Source organism: Oryx dammah, unplaced genomic scaffold, assembly GCF_014754425.2.
Source record: "Oryx dammah isolate SB20612 unplaced genomic scaffold, SCBI_Odam_1.1 HiC_scaffold_3, whole genome shotgun sequence".
Lineage (NCBI taxonomy): Eukaryota > Metazoa > Chordata > Mammalia > Artiodactyla > Bovidae > Oryx > Oryx dammah.
In genome coordinates this window covers 109,928,019-109,952,272 of record NW_024070187.1, presented here as the reverse complement: position 1 = coordinate 109,952,272, position 24,254 = coordinate 109,928,019, and the positions used below count along the sequence as shown (strand labels likewise).

Sequence of the window (24,254 nt, the reverse complement as noted above, 5' to 3'; positions counted from 1 at the left end):
CCCAGATGACAGTTTCCCACACAGACAGTGGAAGGGCCCTAAATTTGCAGTGAAAGAGGGGACTTCCCTGGTGGACCAGTGGCTAAGAATCCACCTGGCGATGCAGGGGACTCAGGTTTGATCCCTGGTGGAGGAACTAGCATCCCACCACCCGTGGGCAACTAAGTCTTTGTGATGAGCCCTTGAGCCACACCTCGAGAGTCCATGTGCTGCAATAAGACTGGATGCAGCCAATAAATACATCTGCAAAAAATATTGACGCGAAGGAGACTGCTAAATGGCACACCTCACGGGTCGTCCCTGGTGGAAATCTGACGAGGTAGTTGAGAATTAAATGTGGACTTCACTTTCTCCCTCTACAGCCAACTACTTCAGGTTTTAGGGCACTGTATCCAAGTTTAGCTTCATTAACTAATGAAGACGTTTTGATCTACAGGTCTGTCTTCTCATTTTGACTTTCCAGTGTTTTTCTCCCTATTCTGACTTTAAAAATGTGTTTCCACGTCCCTGTTTTATTGTAAACATTCGTCCACCTCATCTCCATTATAAAATCAGATGAGGGACTCCTAAGATAAACCAGTTGTTGTGAGGTATTTTAATTCCTCAGTTGGTTCAGCAAAACTCAATTGGGAGCATCAGTTTGTCACACTATCTCTGTGTGGCCCGACTTCATCATCTTTTATTCTACATTAAATTGTTAAAAAAGGAATTCTTAAAAAGTAGAGGAGAATATTTTGAAAAATGAGGGTGTTTCCCATTTGCACCTCTCAAGTATGTATACAGTCATGTACTCATTAGTCCATCTTATTACATAATGTGAAGTTGAAGAATGTGCCTGATTTAACTCCATTTGTCCAGGGAGAAAGAGGGAAGAGCTGGGCCTACTGCTTCATGGCTTCCTATTAGATATTCTGAATCAATTATTCTTTAGCCATTTCTAATCTTTATTTTACTTAGATTTTCCTCTCAAAAATGTACTCTTAATAATTCCTATGATTTCCACCCAGTGATCTGTCTATTGCAATCACACTTCTGTTTTCTAGTTTAATTGAAAATCAATGAAGTAAGTCATGATATAAATAAAAATATCCCAAATATTATATGTTTAACAGAATATTATTTAATTATATGCATATATGTTAGTGTAAAACTGTCTTTAAATTTCTTCTAGGTTTTGGACACTCCATATTTACTAAATGAGGATTGGAAATACTATCTCTCTGGCCTAGTACTTAACAAACCGGATGTTAATCTCACTTTTGAACAAGTTTACAGGTATGAATAATTGCATTATGCATTTTTTTGCTACTTAGAATGTTGTGTTTTTACAATGAAAATTTTGCTCTCAACGTGTTTTTCATTTGAATGGTCAACTTTCCAGTTTCAGAAGTAAGCCTGTCTCTGGTCTCAGCAGTAAGACCAAAAAGGCAGTCTTCCCCAGAAAACCCTCTAGGACTTAGGATGGTGCATCCCAAGTCACTCTGTCTTTATCACTAGAATTCACTGGTAGAGGTGACCCTAAAATACATTCTTGGGACCCTGGGAAAACTCTTGTTTGCGAGTCACCCTGCCCCAGGTAAATGCCGTATAACAATTTAGTATTCACTGGATGAGTCTGTCAGTGGAAATGATAAAGATGGGATTTCCCTGGAGGTCCAGTGGTTAGGACTTAATCCTTCCACTGCCAGAGCCCAGGTTCATCCTTTGCTCAGGAACTAAGATCCTGCAAGGCCTGTGGGACAGCAGAAAAAAAGAACAGAAATATACTATAGTCTTTAATAGGAATAGGAAAGAGTTTTATGTTGTTGTAGCCACGTGTTCCAGGAAACAAACTCACTCAGAAGGACAATGCAGATAGTGGAGTGCAGTTTATTATATCGGCGGGCCCAAGGCAGAGTCTCCTCTTAGCCAAAGACTAAGTTTTTGTGAAAACCTTATATACCCTAAGTGTACGTGCACAAACCCACCTCCCCGAATTCCCTGACAATCAAAGTTAACCAGTGAGTCATACACCTTAAGCCTAGGTAGTTAACAGTGGACAATTATCAATAGACCTGTAGTCATACCCCAATAAGCGTAATAGAATATATGATTCTATTCAGTTACACAGATAATTAGGGTATTCTTTTAGCGATGGAGAGCCCTGGGGCTCTTCCTTCCAGGGGCCTGGTTTTCCAGTTGATGTATCGTTTCCATAGATTCTGGGAATAGAGCTCAAAGTCCACAGTCCGGCTCAAGATGGAGTCCTGCTTTCAAGATAGAACCTGTTCTGTTTCCTCCTTCAGCGTGAGCCAAACTGCAGACTCTAGCCAGGGAGACAGCCTCTCAGACAGCTCTGAGGAGTTGTTCCAGAAACCATAGCTCTGAGCACAATTTTATATCTTGTCAGGACAAGTAACATTAAATACGTCAGGGATACATGCATTAAAGATTTCAAAAACAAAAACAGATCAGCATATATACAGTGAGTCAGCATGGCTTTGGCACCAGTCTTATCACTGAGGGAGGACCAGCATTGATGTCCCAGGGAGGGAAACATTTAATCTTTATTTTGATGGGTACATTGTCCTGGTCAGTACACCCTTTTCTTCCATAATTTCACTGTATGTAAGCTGACATACAAACGTCTCTTTGACAGTCCACAGGCAATCTGTTTTAGTTAGCATAAAATTTGAGTTAGATCTTGCAGAAGCCAGAAAGACGTCCCCAGCCCTCCATATGCGAACATCTCTCATCAGTCCGAGTCTCTCACGGGCCAACAGTGGTGTAGCCTGAGGAACAGGCCATGAGTCAGGCCGCCTGGGCGCCAGCCCGGCTCCACCCCCAGGGCCTCTGTGACCCCACGGTCCCCTTTCCTGTCGCTTCAGTAGGGTGGTCATAGTCAGCTGAGTATCACCAGCTCCCCTCACATCCAGGGAAACAGTGAGTAAGCAGCAGAGGGGTCCATCTGCCTGGCACCAGGGCCCCATGGCAGACTTGCTCGTCACCTGGGGTCTTCTGCTTTGCCCAGAGGGTCACAGGAGCCTTCTCAACAGCATGTTCTAGGAAGACACTTTCAATCCATTGGAGTCTGTGCACTCCAATGAATGCAATGAATGAAACCCTCACCAGGCTTAAGAGAAGGAAGCCAAGCTTCTCGGCCTCATCTACAGGCTCTTTGGGATTCTGGCTCCGGCGGAACTCTCCAGTCTTTCCTCTGGTGGTCAGTGTATCACCAATGCCAGCCTGCTTGGGGCTCCCTGGAGAGGAGCATCACCCCTCCCAGGATTCTGGAAAGTTCTCCCAGGCGTCCCTCGGGGCCGGAGGGTCTTGGCAGCTGTACAGGAAGCAGCACCCAGGACAAGGCCATCTGGGTGGCAAGGATGTGTGCAAAGGTGTGGCCACCCTGCTGAGCTCACTCGAGAAGGCGTTTGCCACATTTCAGAGCAGTTAGGAGAGGTGAGGCCAAGTTAGGTTTGCAGCCAAAGCGGATGTTTGGCAGCTCCTCCCTGTCCCCTACGCTTAGTTCAACCTTAGGTTCATTAGGTGGAGCTCAACCCTGGAAATGTGGAGGGAAATGGTCAGGAAGGGGCTTGATAGGGGGCTTTTTTTTTTTTTTTTTTAATATTTAACAACCTCATATATGCAGATGATACCACTCTAATAGCAGAGGGTGAGGAAGAACTAAGGAGCCTCTTGATGAGGGTGAAAAAGGAGCGTGAAAAAGCTGGCTTGAGACTCAACATTCAAAAAACTAAGATCATAGCATCCAGTCCCATCACTTCATGGCACATACATGGGGAAAAAGTGGAAGCAGTGACAGGTCTTATTGTCTTGGGCTCCAAAATCACTGCAGACGGTGACTGCAGCTGTGATATTAAAAGATGCTTGCTCTTTGAAAGGAATGCTATAACACACCTGGATACCATATTAAAAAGCAGAGGCATGACTTTGCTGACAAAAGTCTGTCTAGCCAAAGCTATGGTTTTTCCAGTAATCATGTATGGATGTGAGAACTGGATCATAAGGTTGAGCATGGAAGAAATAATGCTTTCAAATTCAGGTGCTGGAGAAGGCTCTTGAGAGTCCCTTGGACAGCAGGGAGATCAAACCAGTTAATCCTAAAGGAAATCAACCCTGAATATTTATTAGAAGAACCGACACTGAAGCTGAAGCTCCAGTACTTTGGCCACTTGATATAAAGAGCTGACTCACTGGAAAAGACCCTGATGCTGGGACAGACTGAAGGCAGGAGGAGAAGGGGACGACAGATGAGATGTTTAGATAGTGTCACCAATTCAGCATCACCAGTTCAATGAACAGGAATGTGACAAACCCCAGAAGACAGTGAAGTACAGGGGAGCCGGGTGGGCTGCAGTTTATGGGTTGGCAATGAATGGGACATGACTTAGCAACTGACTAACAACAAATTTATTTCTTTATTTGGCTTCACTGGGCCCTTAATTGCGGCCCACAGGATTTTTAATTGTAGCACATAAACTGTTAGTTGCTTCGTATGATATCTAGTTCCCTGACCGTGGATCAAACCCAGGATCCTTGCATTCGGAGTGCAGTCTTAGCCATTGGACTGCCAGGAAGTCAGTGGATAAAGTTTTATATATAATTTTATTTATTTATTTATTTTTGGCTGTGCTGGATCTTCGTTGCTTAGCAGGCCTTTCTGTAGCTGCAGTGAGCAGGGGCTGCACTCTAGTTGCCTTGCAGGGGCCTCTCAGGGCAGTGGCTTCTCTTGTTGCCGAGTTGCAGGCTCTAGGGCACGCAGCCTCAGTAGCTGTGGCTCCTGGGCTCTAGAGCACAGGCTCAGTAGCTGTGGCTCATGGGCTTAGTTGGCCCATGGCATGTTGAATCCTCCCAGATCAGGGGTCGGACCCATGTCTCCTGCATTGGCAGGTGGATTCTTTACCGCAGAGCCACCAGGGAAGCCTGACACAGTCTTCTAATAACTATTTATTAAATCTTTTAATAAAGATAATGCTTGGTAACACACATCTCTCTGACATGTGTTGTTTTTTTCAGGTTAGAGTTTATGTCTTCCCAATTTGTAAACTTTGTTATCACTCAGAGCACTAAGGCTGTAATATTTACCTGTCCTCTCATGGGCTTCCCTGATGGCTCAGAGGGTAAAGCGTCTGCCTTCAGTGCGGGAGACCCGGGTTTGATCCCTGAGTTGGGAAGATCCCCTGGAGAAGGCAATGGCAGTCCAGTCCAGTATTCTTGCCTGGAAAATCCCATGGACGGAGGAGCCTGGTGGGCTACAGTCCATGAAGTTGCAAAGAGTCAGACACGACTGAGTGACTTCAGTTTCACCTTTCACCTTGTATCTGTTCCAAACATGGGACATTAAGGAAAAGAGGGAAAGGTGTCAGGAGTGGTGGCCCCCCCAGGGGATTTCTGGGGACACTGGTGGCAGCTTACTGCATTGACACCCAGCTGCCACGTCGTGTTCATATTCACAGATTAAACAAAGATGAACAGTTAAACTTTCTCTCCGCAGTGGACAGAGGTAGCCACAACTGCCCTTTTGCATCCTGATTTCTCTGTTTATTCCCTCAGTGACTGCAAAGAAAATAAAGGCCTTTATGCCACACTTAAGCTCGACCACATCTACAATATCAGTGAACAGCTCAACATTACAAAGGTGAGTGTGTGTGTTAGTTGCTTAGTCGTGTCCGACTCTTTGCGACCCCATGGACTGTAGCCCACCACGCCCCTCTGTCCATGGGATTCGCTCGGCAAGAACACTGGAGTGGGTTGCCATTTCCTTCTCCAAAAGGAACTATAGAAAGAAAGAAAGCGAAGTTGCTCAGTCGTGTCCGACTCTTTGCGACCCCATGGACTGTAGCCTGCCAGGCTCTTCCATCCATGGAATTTTGCAGGCAAGAGTACTGGAGTGGGTTGCCATTTCCTTCCCCAACAAAGGTGAGTAATTAGGACCAATCAGGAAATAGACATGTTTCTTTACCAAATTCAGTGGTCCCCATTTTCTCTTTCGAGGTGGATTTCATATTAGATAAAATGAGCCAGTTGACGTGATTTAGTACATTTGCAAGGCTGTACAAACCTCACATCTATCTAATTCCGAGACCTTGGTGTCACCCTGACCAGCTGACTTTCTGAGACATGAGTTTCTCCTGTGAATGGAACAAAAGCATCTCCAGGGTTCTGCTTGCAGACCCTTCATGGGGAAAGGGTTTAGCTTGCTGAATGTCAAAGTCCCTGGAGGCACAAACCCTACTTGCTTCCCGGGGTATTGATTCTCCCAGGCCAGCCATCCTTTCCTGTCACATCGCTGATGAGGGACAAGAACTGTGGCCCAGAGAGTCCTTACTCTGTGTGAATGGTGGCGGCACCCCCGGGCTCCTCCTGGGTGGGCCCTTGGCAAGACACAGCATGGCAGCAAGGATGGAAAGGGACTGAATGGATGCCCACTTTTCCTCCTTTACCCAAGCCCACAGCTGAGTCTGGAGTCTTCAGACTCCAAGGAGAGGCCCCTGCAGAGCACACTGGCTGGGAGGAGGGGCGAGGGGGCTCCAGCAGCCCAGGCCTCTGGTGCCCTTAGCCTAGGTGGTGCCCGCTCCCTCATGCCTAGAGGCCTCCTGGCTTTCTCTGCTGTGTAGGAAAGAAGCTAAGGAAGCTGGTGTCTTCTGGGCTTCCAACACAGAAGCAGATATCAAGGAAAGTCAAAGGAAGAAGTGGTTTCCCAAGCCCCACGGCTTCAGTATGGAGGCATCACCAAAGGGGCACCATGAGGTCAAGGTGGCCTGAGGGTTTTCAGAGGTCAAGAGGCTTTTTTGAAAGCTGTATACAAATTTTGTATTCTCTTCTCTAGACATACCTTGCTTGCACTCATAAATACCATTTTGCAGCTAGGCCCCAAAGGGATGCCCTCTGTTCACTCACTCATGATGCCATTTTCTCAGTGATGAGCAGTGCCCCCTGGATGCACAAGATCCCACAGTCACCAACTGCATGCCCATGATCTGGAGTGTTTCTACTACCCAGTCCAGCGCAGGCCACCTCCTTCCCCTGGAAAGCAGCGCGCCGAGCCCCTTTCAGCATTTCTGTTTGTCAAGACTTGGTCAGGAGCCGCCTCCTCTCAGAAGCCCTCCGTAGCCCCCTGCCTTGCAAGGCTCGTGTCCTGATGCAGTTCCTGTGCCTTTACCACAGTACCCTCTTCGCTTTTGAGATCTTTGGGGGTTGGAGATGCAGCAGGCTTTTGCTTTGCACCCCAGGTCCTCACATGGTGCTTGGCCTGGGGCCCAGCGAGGAAGGCTGGGAGTTGGGGAAGGGCTGGGAGGGAAGACTCTGGGACGAGGAAGACATGCCAGTCAGGTGCATGTGTATTTATTTTTGGCTTGAGTAATTTTATTGCTCCTTTAAAGCTGTAAGTCGGTGACATTTTTAGAGACGAGTGGACTTACTAATCTTTTGGGTTTTTTTTAAACCATGCAGCATACTGGAGACATAAATAGTAATTTGGAAAATATGAATATAAGAATTGAGGATATAGAACTGCTGGATAAAACAGGAATGAAAACCCTTATGGATCTCAGATCTTCTGGAATAGATGATATAGACTATGCTGCCTACTTGAACACGGTATGACCCGCATGTTCCTGGGTGATCTTTTGCATGTTTTTTTAAATTTGTTTGTCTTTTGTTTTTGTTTCTCTTTAACTGAGATGAGATTTGCACAGCATTGAATTAACTCTTATTACCAACTGAATAATTCACTAACATTTAGTATAATTGCAATGTTACACGACTACCGTCTCTAACTAGTTGTAATGCGTGTTTATCACCGTCAACAGAAAGCTCCGCTCCCAGTAATTGCTCCCCGTCTCCCACACCAGCCCCTGGCAACCTTCACGCCACATTTTGGCTTCTAGGAATTTACCTATCTGGATAGTTCCTATGAGTGGGGTGCCCGTTTTCTGTCTGACTGTCTGATGCCCTTCACTGGTCCATCTCATGCAGCCTAAGTTTTTTGAGAGTCATGTCCATTACAGCAGGTACCAGTACTTTGATTCACTTTACGGTTGAAAACAAACCATGCTCTTTTGTGCGTGTAGATAAGAATACAGGCTGTCCAGCCTTACTTTGGGTTTCCGGGCCCGTGTTCACTCTGTTGCTCGTTACAGGTTGTTGTTTAGTCATTAAGTCGTGTCCAGCTCCTTGTGACCCCATGAACTGTAGCCCGCCAGGCTTCTCTGTCCATGGGATTTTTCCAGGCAAGAGTCCTGGAGTGGGCTGCCGTTTCCTTCTGCATGTTACAGGTTAAGGTTTAAAAATCCCATCTCCATAACACAGTTTTCTACACCTCTTTGTAGACCGAGAGAAGTCCCATGAGAGTAAATCTCATCTCATTTGCAAATGACATCCGAAGAAAAGCCAACCAGCTGGTGAGTACCGACGACCCTGTTCAAGGCTGTCCCTGCTGTAGAGGGTGAGGGTCAATACCGTTCTTAGAGGAGCATGGAAGAGGTTCCTGGTGCCACAGGCGTCCCTGGTATCAAAATGCCCCTCTGTGCCTGTTGAAAAGCTCCCATCGGTGGCCACTGCCGAGTGGCCCGACAGTCCACGAGCTCCTGAAGCGTTCCAGTGCAGCGTTCCGAGGCTGTCCCCAGCTCCATCGCTTTAGCACTGGTCTGCTTTCATACCATCCCCCCCTCCACTGCCCCACACCAGTGCATGCATATTTTTGCAGTATAAGGAATGGTAACTTGGATGTGGGAGCGAGATCATACTTGCTTTATGGCTGCAAGGATGAACGGATACAGAAGGGCGAAGAGTGCCTCAGACCCTTCAAGCTTCCCCGTCGCCAGCTCCTCTGCTGGTTGGTGGCGAATGGCTGCGCCTGGTCTCTTTTCCTGAAGCAGAGCATGGTGGCCAGGACCCTGGGCTTGGGGGGCAGTGCTACGTGCCCTGGCCAAGTCTGGCTCTTGTCCACACCAGGGACTACGGGCATTTCAGGACCATCCCTCCAAGCCCATCGTCATATAAGAAAGGCTTTACGTGTGTGTCTGGCAGTGACTAGAGACAGTGCTCCAGAGTCTGAAAGGAGATACTAATGTTTATTTACTGTCTTTTCTTTGTAGCCCTCAGGACACTTGAAAACCAGCTTGAAAAGTCACGCAGATACCTTAATAGATATCCATCAGAACCGAGTCGCTCCTTTGCAGAATTCAGTGGTAACAGTCTACACCTTTTGCTCTGTCACTGTGCCCCGTGCAAAGTTCGTTTCACCTAGCCCAGTGATATGGCTCCGTCTCACACACAGGTCAAATTCAGGTAACCTCAGGTGGCTCAGATGGTAAAGCGTCTGCCTGCAATGCAGGAGACCCAGGTTCGATTCCTGGGTCAGGAAGATCCCCTGGAGAAGGAAATGGCACCCCACTCCAGCACTCTTGCCTGGAAAATCCCGTGGACAGAGGAGCCTGATAGGCTACAGTCCATGGGGTCGCAAAGAATCGGACGCAACTCAGTGACTTCACATTCACTTTCTTTCAGGCTAAGAAACGGAGCTATTTTTAAAAGAAATGCTAGTAGCTGGGCTTTGAAGAGGACACGTTTTCACCGTTCACACCTCCTTTTCTTATCTGTGTGTGAACAGCTTAAATGAGCGGTGGCCTCCATCTGTTTTGCTCTCATTTTTCATGGCCTTAAAAGGCTCTCCTAAGCCATGCAGGTGGTAAAGTGCTGGACTCGGTCTTACCTAGTGTATCCGTATCAAGCTCTCTGTGTTCACACCTTGCCATGACGTACACGATGGCAATGCGACGTCTTTTCTGTCTGCATTTAGCTCTGCTTCGTGTTTCCCTTGTCTTCCCTCCTCTCTTCCATCCGACTTTCTCACTTTTCTCTTCTTCTTCTTTTTTTTTGTTGCTTTGAATAACTAATTAAAAAAAAAATGGGGGTATCTTGCTTTGGGCTTCCCTGGTGGCTCAGAGGTAAAGAATCTGCCTGCCAAAACAGGAGACATGTGTTCCACCCCTGGGTTGGGAAGATCTCCCGGAGTAGGAAATGGCAGCCTATTCCAGTATTCTTGCCTCTGAAATCCCACGGACGGAGACTGGAGGGCTACAGTCCATGGGGTTGCAAAAGTGTCAGACATGACTTAGCCACCGAACACCAACGATAGCTGCTTCAGAGTGCTGCGTTAGTTTCTGCCCTACAGCAAGGCGAGTCAGCCGTCAGTAGCCGTATACCCCCTCCTTCTTGAGCGATCCGCCCACCCTCTCCCCTCCCACCCGTCTAGGCATCACAGCACCGCGCTGAGCTCCCCGTCTATACAGCAGGGAGCTATCTATTTCACACAGTAGCCATCTATTTTACCCACGGTTGTGTATATTTGTCAGTGTTCCTCGCTCAGTTCCTTCCTTTCTTTTTATTCTCACTACCCTCTGGCTTCTTTCTTAAATGCCAGAAAGGAAGCAGAGAAGGAACATAAGCTCTTGAGTCATGTCAACCTGATTTCAAGTCTTGCTTCTGCTTCTCCCAAGACTGGCAGCTTTAGTTTTTCTTGTTTAAAAGCAGGAGGAGGGGTCCTTGCCTCACTGTTACCTGGCTCTTGGCGATGAAGGATCTGACACCCTAGAGGGACTCTGCAAACGGGGGCTGTTACGATTATGCTTGATGTGTTCTTGGGGTGGGGGTCATGTATGCACTTGTCAGGGGAACCAGCTGCCAGAATCAGCCTCCTCAGCTTTGAAGAAGCTTATGTGTTGGCTTGACTCTGACTTTGGAATCTTCTAGAGCTAGTTTTTATCATCTCTCTCTTCATGTTCCCTCTTGACTTTCTAATTCACAAAGTCCTCTAGAATTTTCTTCATTTGTTTTTGGGCTCATCACAGTTCTCCTTGTGCTATACTTTATGCCCTGCACAAATTTGTTAACATTTTAAGTTTGTTTGGACGTGTCCCTTAAATGCTTTCCTTCGAGTAGACACAGGCCTCCTTGGCCTTTGCAGAGTTATGCTGACTTACAATTAGGCAAGTTGTTCTATGGATATGACCTATGACCTAAACCAGGGCTTTGCAAACTGTAGCCCCTGGATGCACCCCAGCCTGCTGCTGGTTTTTTATTTGATTAATTAATTAATTTTAGCCATGGCCTGTGGCTTTTGGAATCTTATTTCCCCAGCAAGGGATCGAAGCCAGGTCATCAGCAGTGCAAGCGCGGAGTCAGAAACACGGGACTTCTAGGGAATGCCCCTCCTGCTGCCTGTTTATTAGAAGCAAGGCTCTCCTGGAGCAGAGCCTGGCCCATCCTGTTTACAGATGCTCTGTGGTTGCTCCCGGCTACAAGGGCAGAGTTGAGAGATTCGGACAGAGTGTGGTCCCCAAAGTCGAAAATACTTCTTATCTGGCCCTGAACTGATAAAGTTTGCCAACCGCTTGTCTAAACCAGGCAAATGAAGCCACTGTTGTGGGGCAGGTTTTACTCTGAACAACCCACTCAGAAGGGTCGCGTGGCTCTGTCACACTTGGTAACTGCCCATCAGAGCTCCAGAAGATGTATTCTGAGTTTCCTCTTCAGGTTTTCTTACACCCAGATACGTGAGGTGCAAATCGTTCCCCGCATCTGGTGGTTTTTTTTGAATGAAACTGTCACAGAGTAAGGTCAGATTTGATGGCTGACTTGGCGTGGGGATGCGGGGGCGGGGGTGGACACAAAGACTGTGTGATCTTCTAGTTCCACTTACCGGTAAATATGCTTGTTCACTAGAGCACCATGAACAAACAGATGAAGGGGCTTCATTACAGGACCAGTGGACTGAAGGTAAGGATGTATTTTCTTTCTCTGTCTTGCGGTCTTGTTGCAAAAGTACACGTGGACTTTCAGAGGTGTTGGGTCGTGCAGTTATTTTAAGTAAAATCAAGGCCCAGTTATCCACCCATTTGAAACACCGGACTGGGTCTCCCCATCCTCCCCTTTCTAAAAGACTTGTGTAAGCGCAGACTGCATCCTGGCACATGGTTGTCCACTCAGCGGGAAGCCATGTGTGGGTGTGGACAGTGCGCGTGTGGACGGCCGCAGGCCACCCTCACAGAGACACTGCAGCTCCCCAGCAGCCTCCAAACCTCACTGCCTTCTGCCCACAAGTTTCCATTCTCGATGGGAAACCGGCACAGGGCGAGCCCAGCCACACCCCGCCCGCCAGGCTCATCGCGGAGTGGGGACGTGCACCCACGCCCTGGGAGCCAAAGCCGGGAGGGCGTCACTAACCACGAACTGCTGGAACAGTCTCCACTGGCAAGTCAGGGTGCTCTGGGGCTGCGTGAACCGTATTTGCATCGATACACAAACTGTCTGATGAAAGCCCTGTGTCTCTTGACACTGTGTCGCCCGTTGCTGTGTTTTGCAGGTCAGAGTGTCCACCACCATTTTCTTTTTGAATTCTACCCAGGACTTTCTCACCAGCCAGCTGTCCGAAATTGTTGTTGAAGTAAGTTGTTATACCAGGAGGGGGGTGTGCAACCATACCCTCGTGCTTCGCTAGAGAGCAGTGGAATCATTTTAATGGCTTTGTTGCTCTTTGATGTCTTTCCAGGAAAGTAAGCAGTTCGGGAGTAAGATAATAAGCTACTTTGAACGGTATCTGCAGTGGGTCAAGATGACCGTAAGTGGCCTGTCTTTGATGGACCTAAGGGGGCTGTGTCTGGGGACAGTCATTTTCTAGGATAAAACCAGGATTCAGAAATTAGACGGGAGATAAGTAGACCTTGAGCCCAGGGGCCACGAGTGGAGGAAACCATAAGGAGTCACACAGGCGCGGCCCACCCTGGGTGTCTTCCCGGGGCCGCCTCACGGACGCCGACGCCCACGCCCTGTGCCCCCACCCCACCGCACCCCGGCTCCCGCTGCTGCTCGCTCTGGGAATGCTGGCTGCCTCCGCTGTATCTCCCCTGCTGACCCATGAGCTTACTGTCGGGGCCGTTTGCAGCTGTGGTTTGTCCATACCTCGGGCAGCACTGAGCCTGTGATGAACACGTCACTGGTGTATTTGTGGACTCGGTGCTTAGACAACAGGAGTTCTAATTTCTCAAGATTCTGGAGGCTGGAAGTCCAAGTTCAAAGTGTGGGCATGCTAGTTTCTTCTGAGGCCTTTCTCCGTGGCTTCTCCTGTGTTTCCATAGAGTCTCCCCTCTGCATGAGTCTGTGTCCCAATCTCTTCTTCTTTTATTTAATATGAAGAGCGGTCCTGCTGGATCAGGGCCCCCTTAGTGACCTCACTGTAACTGAATCGCCTCTTCCAAGACCCTGTCTTCATATACGGTCACATTCAGAGGTACAGGGAGCTAGGACTTCACCCTGGGAATGGGTCAGGGACAAAAGTCAGTCCACAAAGCTGGGTCTCCATGAGTCGGTTGAAAGAGAGATGTCGAGGAGCAGAGTGAAGTTTCCAGTGGCGCACGTTGCTCCCAGCACACGGCCAGTGGAGAACTTAGCACCTCACAAGTGACTTTTGTCATCTTGGGCTCTGGGCCGGTCCCCACTGAGGACTGTTCCAAAGAGGGTGGGCTGACAGCTGAGTCACTGGGGGAGGGGCAGCCGGCCAAGAGGAACCCCGGGAAGTCTAGTGAGGCCGGGAGACTTAGGCCACCCTGAGCAACCAGGAGCTCTTCCGGCTCTGCTCCCAGCCCTTCACTGTCGAGCGCCCTCCTCCCGCTCTCCTGACCCAGCCCGCATCCCAGCTGTAATCTGATTCCGGGAAACGTTCACCACTCTCTCTACATGGTGCTCTGGGCATGTCGCACCTCCTCTTCCCCAGGGCCCCACCCTCTAGACCAGGCGCCTGCCTCTCCTCCAGAGCCCAGCTTCCTGAGGTCTCCGCTGCCCCCCACACCCCCCGCCCCCAGAGCTGAAGGCATCGGGGTCTGCTTGGCGCTGGCCCGCCGGGCACAACCAGGGTAGGCGGGCGGTCAGGACTGCGCTGCCTTCCCCAGCATTGCCTCCTGCGTCTCCTCACTGGACGAGGGGCCACACGGCGGTCACACGTAATACCTGGAAGACGAAGTTGCTTCCATGTCACGGCCAGTGTCCTTGGTGCTCCTGTAAACATGAGGAGGTAGTTTTTTCGAATTCCAGGTTCCTCCTTTTCCAGATATACGTCCAGGAGGAGGGTGGCAAGATCAGATGGCAGCTCTGTTTTTAGTGCTGTTTTCTGTTCTGTTTTCCAGAGTGGCTGCACTATTTCCATTCTGAGCAACAGTCCAGGGAGGACTCCCTCTGCCCCACGCCCTCTCCAGCACTTACGTGTAGACTTGTTGATAACGGCCATTCTGACTGGTGGGAGTTAATAGCACATTTGTAGTCTTGATTTGCATTTCTCTACTAATGAGAAATGTACAGCATCTTTTCATGTGCCTGTTGTCCATCTGTATATCTTTTGCAAAAGTGTCTATTTAGGTGTTCTGCCCATTTTAGGGGGAAAAGGCAATGGCACCCCACTCCAGTACTCTTGCCTGGAAAATCGCATGGACGGAGGAGCCTGGTAGGCTGCAGTCCATGGGGTTACTAGGAGTCGGACACGACTGAGCGACTTCACTTTCACTTTTCACTTTCATGCATTGGAGAAGGAAATGGCACCCCACTCCAGTGTTCTTGCCTGGAGAATCCCAGGAATGGGGGAGCCTGGTGGGCTGCCGTCCATGGGGTCGCACAGAGTCGGACACGACTGAAGCGACTTAGCAGCAGCAGCAGCAGCCCATTTTTTGATTGGGGTTGTTTTTTTTTTTTTTTTGTATTGAGCAGTGCAAACTTATTTTGGAAATTAAGCCATTGTTGGTCACATCACGTGCAAGTATTTTCTCCTATTCCATGGGCTGTCTTTTCATTTTGTTTATGGCTTCCTTTGTGGTGCAAAAGCTTTTAAGTTTAATTAGGTCTCATTTGTTTATTTTTGCTTTTGTTTACATTACTCTAAGCCTCAGAGTCTAAGGAAATGGATCCAAAAGATATTGCTGTGATTTACGTCAGAATGTCCTGCCTAAGTTTTCCTCTAGGTATTTCATAATATCCAGTCTCACAATTGGGTCGTTAATTCATTTTGAGTTTACTTCTGTGTATGTTGTTAGAGAATGTTCGATTTTCATTCTTTTAGGCCTAGCTGTCCACTTTTCCCAGCACCACTAGTTGAAAGGATTGTCTTTTCTCCATTGTGTATTCTTGCCTCCTTTGTCATAGACTCATTCACCCTAAGTGGGTGGGATTAATTCTGGACTTTCTGTGCTGTTCCACTGGTCCATATGCACCCTTCCCCCAGTTTTTATAACCAACTTTGAAAAAACCTATAAAGAGAGTATACAGATTTGTTTGAGCTAGGAGAAACATAAGGTTATTAACAACATGGGTTGCTTTGTCATGTAAAGGTGGATGATAAGGGGGAGGTGAGTCAACCAGTAAAGCAAAGGACATAAGACATACCCCTGCCCTGAAGAGCTATCTAATAGCTTAGTGTACTCACTCCAGAGGTTTTTGAGTGAATAAATATACTTTTCTTAATCTGATGGGATTGGGGCATCTGTCTGTGATTCATTAAACTTGTTTACTCTGACCTCAGTAATGTCTTCTTAGACTGGGTCTGCAGGTCCTGCCCATTTTGTAAGTAAAGTTTTATTGTAAATAAAGTTTTATTGGCACACCGCCACACCCATTTGTTCATCTGTGGTTGTTTTCACCCCACCATGGCAGAGTGGAGCAACAGATATGTCTCAGCCTAGCCTGCAAAGCCTAAAATATTTACATTCTGGCCCTTTGTAGAAAAAGTTGGCTGACCCCTGTTGTAAAATGTACGTATATTCATTACTTAACTTTCTATTTTCTTCCCACATACTTTGTCAGATTGCAAAGGGGTCAGGTAAGAAATTCAGACAGAGACATTGTACTGGCCACGTGTACTCTAATTCTCTCCAGAGTCTACCCACTTGCGTCTGACTATTCCAAATAGCAAGCGCTGTTTTTTAGCTGCTCAGTTGTGTCTGACTCTTTGGGACCCCAAGGACTGCAGCACACCCGACTCCTCTGTCCTTCACTATCTCCTGGAGTTTGCTCAAATTCATTTTCCCTTGAGTTGGCGATGCTGTCTAACCATCTCATCCTCTGCCACCCACTTCTTTTTTTCCTGAAGGCTTCCTTGGTGGCTCAGTGGTAAAGAATCCACCTGCCAATGCAGGAGACACGGGTTCGATCCCTGGGTCAGGAATAGCCCCTGGAGGAGGAAATGGCAACCCACACCAGTATTCTTCCCTGGGAATTCTCATGGACAGAGGAGCCTGGTGGTCTGTAGTCCATGGAGTCTCAAAGAGTCAGACACAACTTAGGGAATAAACAAATAACAAATGAGGGAACTGAAAACCGAGGCTCAGGGAGAATTGGGGTCTTGTTTTTGAGTACATCCTTTCATGTGTTGTAGAACTCATCCATAGAACCAGCTCTCAGCTCCTTATCCAGGGGGCCTGGAGATCCAGAGCTGAACGTTGTGTGGGATTGTGTGGGTGTGGCTCCATCAAAGTTTGCCTGTGTCTCTTACGTCCATAGATCACCCAGAAGTTTGCAGCCTGCAAACCGGCGGCCACTGCGGTGGATTCGGCTGTTAACGTCTTTCTGTGCAGCTACATCGTCGACCCCCTGGTAAGAGTTTCATCTTTCGAAGGAAGACACAATGAACTCACCATCCTTTGCTTTCTCCAAATGATAGTTCATGCTTTAACGGAAAACAGGTTCCTGGAGCTCCAGGAGGTCCAGTGGAAAAAAGACTCTGTTCCTCATGCAGTGGCCATGGTTTCAGTGCCTGGCTATGGAACTAAGATCCTGCCTGCTAGGCAGCCAAATAATGATAATAATAAAGAAAAATTAAAAAATAAAAAAATTTTTAAAAAGAGAATAATAGGCTTCTGCTTGGGTCTGTTACAGTCGTAGAATTCAAGACCTAAGATCTAAACTGTAGATGAATTTGCTGCAATACTAATAGGCTAGAAAATTCAACGTCCTCCCTGCCTATCTTCATTCCTTGGTAGAGTTTTATTTACAGAAGTCAGGAGACCCCCATGAAGAAAACTCTTTTTGTTTGGCTGCACCATGTATCATGTGGAATCTTAGTTCCCCGACCAGGGATGGAACCCACATGCCCTGTAGTGGAAGGCAGATTCTTAATCACTGGACCACCAGGGAAGTCCCAAGAAAACTCTTTATCTGTCTGAAATAATTAGAAAGGGACATCAGTGGTGTGCAGATTGCCAGCATTTCAAAGGACTCTTAGTGAAGCCCTCTATGTAACTGTAGAACTGCAGCGAAGTTAGTTTAATTGTTGAGTGAGCAGCCCTTTGAGATGCTCCCATTGGGCCGGTGAGTTGTGGTTCATCAGTTTTGTTCCTGGCTCCGGATCACTCCTCACTGTACACTGATGTCTCCACGAGTCCATCCTCAGCCTCCTTGCACTGGAAGCACCTCGGTGGCTGGCCCAGGACCACTTAACACCACCGGTCCTTGACGTTACCCACGAGGCCCTGCGTGACTGGCCACACTTATACCGTTACATCACGCTGTTGACTGTGCTCCAGCCACCCTTGTTTTCTTTCATTTCTTTAAAAGAGTCTGTACCTCCCCACCTTAGGGCCTTTGCTGGTGTCACTTCCTCTGCCTGGAAACTAGACACAGGTTCTCTTCCTCTCATTCTTCCCCTCCAGACCTCTATGCCACCTAGCTTACGCCTCGAGGTCTTAGAATATAATGGCTGAGAACATGGGCTCTGAATTCAAATTCCACCTCTACATTTTCTGAACTCTGTGACTTGGGAAAAAATGATTGAGCTTTTCTGAGCTTGTTTCGATGCTTCAGAGGGAGAGGATATGGAAAGCCCTTGACACTTTCCCTGGTGCATTAACACACCCCGTAAATGTTCACTGTTAGTAGCTGAGCTGTGGTTCAGTTTTCAGATCTCAGCTGAAATATATCTTTTTTTTCCCTGGAAGCCTTTTCTGATCTTCCCAACTCCTCGCTTGTCTGCACACCCGTGGGACTCTATGGGACTCTCTGCTTTTAGAGATGTTGTGCTGTCTATACTGGCCCTGGTGTGTCTCTCTGACTAAGACCTGTCCCCTACCACACACACTAGACTTTGACGCCTAAAGCACGTGTTTTTGTCACTGCTGCGTGCCCGTCATCAGGAGTGGTGCCTGGCACAGGCCATAAGGATGGATCGAGAGCTGCCTGTCACCATGCGTTCACATCACTCCATCCGTCCATCTCCCTGGCCCATGTGTCTCTGCAGAGATGAACTTTCCTCCCCGGATGGAGACGATCCTGCCCATTTCCCAGCCATGCAGACATCACCCCCCTGCCCCCGCCTTGGCCTCCTGGCTACTTCTGTCCTCTTCTGACTTGGTGCCCTTGTGTTTGCTGCTTCGAGTCCTTGCTGACGGCTTTGGCTGAAGCCCTCATTAGGGCAGCCCTCAGTTAGGCTGCTTCATTCTAAGTTGGTCTCTCGGCATCCAGTCTCCACCGCCTGCCTGCAGCCAGTCAAATCACCCAACTAGCAGGCGCCTCACCCAGATAATCGGGGACCACTGGAAGGGAGACCTGGAAGATGCTCAGGAAGACTGTTGGCGAGAGCTTTATAGAAGGTGTTTTAAAGGGGAAGGAAGAGTTCTGACTGTTGTCTCTGCTGGGAAAATAGACTCCAGGCTGGCACACATGTTTGTTTTAATATCTTAATTGTATCCAGAAGGATTGAGGCAGCTTCCAGTAAAAGGTATGGTTGTCATAAAGCTCTAAAGACTCTCCAAACAGTGTTGAGAGTGTAGAAATTTACCAATAAAAGAACACGTGGGAAAGGAGAACCGATTTACTGGAAATTCTGGGCCAAATGATGGAACCTTGTCTGACACTAAGCCTAGCCAGGAACAAAGCAGAAATGCAGTGGCTGAGATCCGAAGGTCTGGTGGTTGTTTTTTTCAAAACTTTACGTACTGATTTATTTTTGGCCGCGCTGGGTTTTCCTTACTTTGCACAGTGTTCCCTGGCTTCAGTGAGCAGGAGCTAATCTTCATTGCTTGCGCGGGCGCAGTAGCCCCTCCTGTTGCGGAGGCGCAGGCTCTAGGCTCACCAGCCCCAGTAGCTGCAGCACACAGGCTCAGGAGTTTTGGCTCACGGGCTTAGTTGCTCTGAGGCATGCACAATCTTCCTGGACCAGGAATTGAACCTGTGTCCCCTGCACTGGCAGACAGACTCCTATCCACTCCTCTCCACCAGTGGGGCGGGCTACTCTAGGATTCCAGCATTATCCTAAGACAGGGAGGTGGCAGGCGGTAGGTTTACAAAGCAGGCCAATGTCAGACGCTGGCTGGTGTGTGGTACCCACAGAGCCGTGCAGGTCACGCATGGCCCTTGTCAGTTCTGGTTGGAGGGTCAGCTTAATAATGTTGGGTGCCACGCCTGCCAGGGCTAGTGGTGTGGCCTGCAGCCAGCTGGGGACGTAGGGCCCACGTAAAGGAAGAACCAGCACTCAGCTCCTGGTGATGTTGTCCTGGGGGAACCAGGGCTCGGCATTGTGAGGTCTGACTTGAGACTCTTCCTGAAAAGATGTAAACCAAGGTCTCTGTGTGACATGTGACTTAGGAATATCGGCAGCTATCTTTTTTTTTTTTAAATTTGCAGCGCCATAAGTTGTGTGTGTGTTTTTTTTTTTTTTAGCTGTGCTGGGTCTTCTTCACAGCACATGAAATCTTCAGTTGTGACATGAGAACTCTTAGTTGAGGCAAGTAGTGGGATCTAAAAGTTTGTTTATTGAAAAGAAGGCCAGATAATATAGGCTGTATATGTATATTTTAAGGTGATACAGAATATGTAAAGGAACACACGAAAATTTTGCCACCGACCTAAGTGGGCTATTGTCTTAATTGTCGTATTTATTTTTTTCATCTTTTTTGCCTGCCTTGAATATATATATTTTTATAAAAAGGAATTCATTATACTTGCTATTCTGCAGTCTGCTTTTTAATTCAACAGTATATTGTAGGGAGATCTCCATGTCTGTATCTATCGAGCAAAATCATTTTTCATGGTTGTGTAGCAGAATGACACGTAGTTTTGAGGGAATAGCCAGATAGTCTCTTTCCTATAAAGGATATTAGTTTTCAGGAATTTTGACCCAACCATTTTGAATGGGGTTTAAATGATTCTGGTGGTGTATCTTCCTTTGATTGGTTTAAAGTGATTAAATATTTTTGTTGATGGTGGTAAACAATTCTAGGCAGAATCGCAGAATCTTAGAAATGATAAATGATAGTAAAGAGGGACAAGGGGTTGGAACACCAAATCTCTGTATTGAGTTTAGTTGAATGAAGTTGACCGTCTAGTGCCTTTGAATGAAGTTGCATTTATATTGAAATCAGTTTTAAGATGCCTAGCTAGCTCTTTTGTGTTGAAACGTAATAGTGGTGAATTTTTTGAATCATCACATGCGACCTATGGAATTAAATAAAGCTCTCATCCATTCCTGTTTTTTTGACTCCATAATACTGTCCTTCCACTAGCTTATATTGTAAAGCCACCAGTTAGCAATATTTAAAACACTAGGATTAAAATAGAACATATGACTGCTTTCAATTTAGTCTGAAAGATTGAATCTAAATTTTAAAACCCATGGGGAGCATGTTGGCCAGTGCCTGCCCTGAGCAATTGCTCAGTAGGTATTAGCTGATTTTTGTGTGTGTGTATGTGTTTGTGGTAGAATAAATTTTAAAACATTTTTTGAAATTAATTTTTTATTGGAGTATAGTTGATTTACAGTGTTGTGTTAGCTTCTGCAGGACAGCAAAGTGAATCGAGTCACCTGTTTTATATATAGTGAAGTCTATAGTGAAGTCACTCAGTTGTGTCCGACTCTGCAGTCCCATGGACTGTAGTCTACCAGGCTTTTCTGTCCATGGGATTTTCCAGGCAAGAGTACTGGAGTGGGTTGCCATTTCCTTCTTCTCCAGGGGATCTTCCTGACCCAGGGATCGAACCCACGTCTCCTGCATTGCAGGCAGACGCTTTACCCTCTGAGCCACAAGAAGTTTGATATATAGTATTGTGTATATGGAGAAGGCAATGGTGCCCCACTCCAGTGGTCTTGCCTGGCAAATCCCATGGCTGGAGGAGCCTGGTGGGCTACAGTCCATCAGGTATCCAAGAGTTGGACATGGGTGAGCAACTTCACTTTCACTTTCAATCCCCTGACCAGGCACCGAACCCGGGCCTCCTGCACTGGGAGCCCAGAGCCTTAGTCCCACCAGGGAAGTCTCAGCAGCTATCTTTAAAAAATACTTTAAAGTTGCTTCTTAGACAGAACAGGATTGAATCCAGCCTGTGACTGTTGTTCAAGATTGGTTAAGTTCATCATGGAATGTTGTTGGGCGCCTCATGTGCACAAAAGCATTGCATCTGTTTTCCTCACACGATAATGTCCCGGGAAGAGATGCTATCATTGCACTGTTCAGATGCAGAGCAAAGTCAGAAAGTTTCAGGAGCCACCATCACATGAAATCAGCTTGGACAAGGACCGGGGCCCAGGTCTGCACGCTGGCCGAGCGCCTGTGCCGGCCGCAGAGGGGAGCCACCGAGGTGGGCCCTTCCCAGTTGTTCGGGGCCCTCGGTGCTTAATCTCTCTTTGCCAGCTTTCTGCCTCTGTGCCTCATTTGTGAAAATAAATAAAACAAGAGGATCAATTCCAGGTTTTCAGATAGACGGAATGAACTAGAATAATAGGTTAGCCCTTCAGCCAGTAGTTGGCTCATCTGAAGTCAATGAAATTAGAATTCATTAAAAAAACATGCGAAATTAAATCCTCCCCCGCCAAACCCGTGTTGTTTTCCATTTCTCATCTTCAAGCATCTAATCCTCATGATTTCCTTTTTCTCTTCCCCTGCCCCCAGAATCTGTTTTGGTTTGGCATGGGAAAAGCGACCATACTTTTACTTCCTGCTGTCATTTTTGCCGTGAAGCTGGCTAAGTACTTCCGTCGAATGTATTCTGAAGATGTGTATGAGGATGACCCCGTGAACAAGTAAGAGGCTGCGGTGGTTTCTGAGTGGTGCCAACCTTCCAAGCACTTGTTAAAAAGGGTTCTGATGAGGTTGAACTCGATTGCTTTTTAAAGTGGCGGGGTCACCTCTAATCAGATGTTTCTTTGTAAAGATTTTCTTACACTTATTTTAACTATCTTTCCTCCTGCTTACTCGTCTCAGCTGTCTTAATCAGCCTTCTTATTTCTTCTTTGCAGTTCCTCTGTCTCGGGGACTTGGCACTTTACTTTGTAACTGTTTTTACTACTTTTCATTCTGACTTGTGGTCCACCCTTCACTCTGTGCCTAGTGAACTTGTACTCAAAACTGTGTTCATTTTGACTCCGGTCACCTCCTTCTCAACACCTGTTTCTCTTGAACTTGCTTTGTCAGCATCTGTATTAAAGTGAAAATGTGTATGTGTGTGGGGGGCGGGGGTGCAACTGTTGAGCTGTAATTGTAATTATCTCCCTTTTTTGTATTTGATAGGGTTCAAAGTAAACCCAGGGTTCAGACTGTACCCAGGGTTCAAACTGTACCCATGGTTCAAACTGTACCCATGGTTCAAACTGTACCCATGAAAAAGTAAGCCTTTTTTAAAAGCCATATTTTCCAAGATGAGACTGGGGAGGGCTTTATTATTAGAGGATGAACTTTTAAAACTGAATTAATAATATTAAAATTACATAACTGCAACAGATAGGCCCAGATAAACATAAAGGGTGTGTCCTCTTAAAATAGGAGCTGGCAGAGGGTGAATACTGAAGAAATCCTTGTGGAATGAATGAAAATTGTCTATGTTAAATTTATTAATAGATAAAACAGTGGTTTATATCTCTGTTTTTTTTTCAATGGGAAGGAAATGTAAATATACCTTTTAACTTTTTTTGTAGCTGTAGCAAATTGCTCTGTCCCTTTTGGAGCCATTAAGCTGTCCTTGTAGTCCATGCTGTCAGCTCCTCTTAATGATGACGAGCTGCTTGGTGTGTGTCTTTTGTTACAGTATGAGACGCGCTAATTCCCGTTCTCGTGCAGAACAAGGCACACAGACGATTTGAGCAGAGTTTGTAAACAGATCCAACTTGACCAGTTCTTGATCTGCAGCGATTCCAAATGTTGGGAAAGTAACCTCCCTTCAGGCGTTCAGAGAGTCCAGTGAGATCACAGGGAATGTGTGCCCAACGGCCAAAGAGAGGAAAGCATGGGTGTCTGTTTTTATTTTTATTTTTTTTTACAAGTTGTGCTTTTATCATCTGAGCCTTCCATGAAAGTTTAAATATGTAGCACATTCGTTAATTCCCACTTAGCCTTTGGAACAATACAGGAATTTTGGTACATTTCATCAAATGGGAGCTTGGACCCCTTGTTAGAGAACGTTCAATGAGTATCAATAGCAGATATGTGTGTGAACAATAAAAGAATGATTTCACAATTATGACTCTAATCGTTTCATTGAAAAATTGACCCAAACGACAGACGTCAATGAAGTCTCTGTATTATTCTCTTAGGGCGCTGTAACACATCACACAAACCGGTTGACTTAGAGCAACGTCTTCTCCACTTTAGCGGAGGCCAGAAGTCTGAAACCCACACGTCAGCAGAGCTGGCTCTCCCAGGAAGCCCGAGGAAGAGTGTGTCCGGCCTCTGTCTTCTCCTGGAGCTTTCCTTGGTGTGTCTGGGGTCCAGTGTCTCTTACCTCCTGAGGACAGTGGTCATCGGATCAGGGCCCTTCCTAGGCAAGAACGACTTTGTCTTCGTTTGCCCATATCTGCAAACAACCTATTTCCAAGCATTCACTGAGGCCGGTGGACATAAGTTGTGGGGTGGTGGGGGGGACTTCCCTGGTGACTCAGTTGTAAGGGATCCATCTGCCAATGCCAGAGACCCAGGTGGGACCCCTGGTCTGGGTAGATTCCCCGCCATGCCATCGAGCAGCTAAGCCCATGAGTAACTACTGCTGAGCCTGCACTCTCGAGCCTGGGAGCTGCAACTCCTGAATCCGTGTGCCGAAACTACTGAAGTCCGCTCCCTCTGGGGCCCGTGCTCTGCAGCAAGAGACGCCACTGCAGTGGGAGACTGGGGCACCGCACCAGGAGAGCAGCCCCCGCCCGGCCCAGCTAGAGAGAAGTCTAGGCAGCGGTGAAGGCCCATCACGGCCGAAAAATCAATCAATCAAGTTCTATTTTTAAGGGGTGGGGAGAGGAT

The 24,254-nt window shown here is 47.2% G+C and overlaps 1 protein-coding gene across 6 annotated transcripts in view; it reads left to right on the top strand.

Annotated features, from left to right (window-relative positions):
• The window catches only part of PROM1 (prominin 1), a 142,492-nt gene extending 118,578 nt beyond the window's left edge, over positions 1–23,914 (top strand). For 4 of the 6 annotated variants that reach the window (XM_040237560.1, XM_040237559.1, XM_040237561.1 and 1 more), the window contains 12 exons: positions 1,172–1,275; positions 5,554–5,638; positions 7,453–7,599; positions 8,331–8,402; positions 9,099–9,191; positions 11,728–11,781; positions 12,368–12,448; positions 12,554–12,622; positions 16,543–16,635; positions 21,921–22,051; positions 22,539–22,634; positions 23,053–23,481. In XM_040237560.1, the coding sequence (XP_040093494.1) occupies positions 1,172–1,275; positions 5,554–5,638; positions 7,453–7,599; positions 8,331–8,402; positions 9,099–9,191; positions 11,728–11,781; positions 12,368–12,448; positions 12,554–12,622; positions 16,543–16,635; positions 21,921–22,051; positions 22,539–22,634; positions 23,053–23,107 (1,080 nt within the window). In that variant the 3' untranslated portion in view covers positions 23,108–23,481. Of the gene's footprint in view, positions 1–1,171; positions 1,276–5,553; positions 5,639–7,452; positions 7,600–8,330; positions 8,403–9,098; positions 9,192–11,727; positions 11,782–12,367; positions 12,449–12,553; positions 12,623–16,542; positions 16,636–21,920; positions 22,052–22,538; positions 22,635–23,052; positions 23,482–23,557 lie in introns of those variants that run through there. The other 2 variants (XM_040237564.1, XM_040237563.1) reach the window with 2 other exon arrangements.
• Positions 23,915–24,254: the final 340 nt, after the last annotated feature.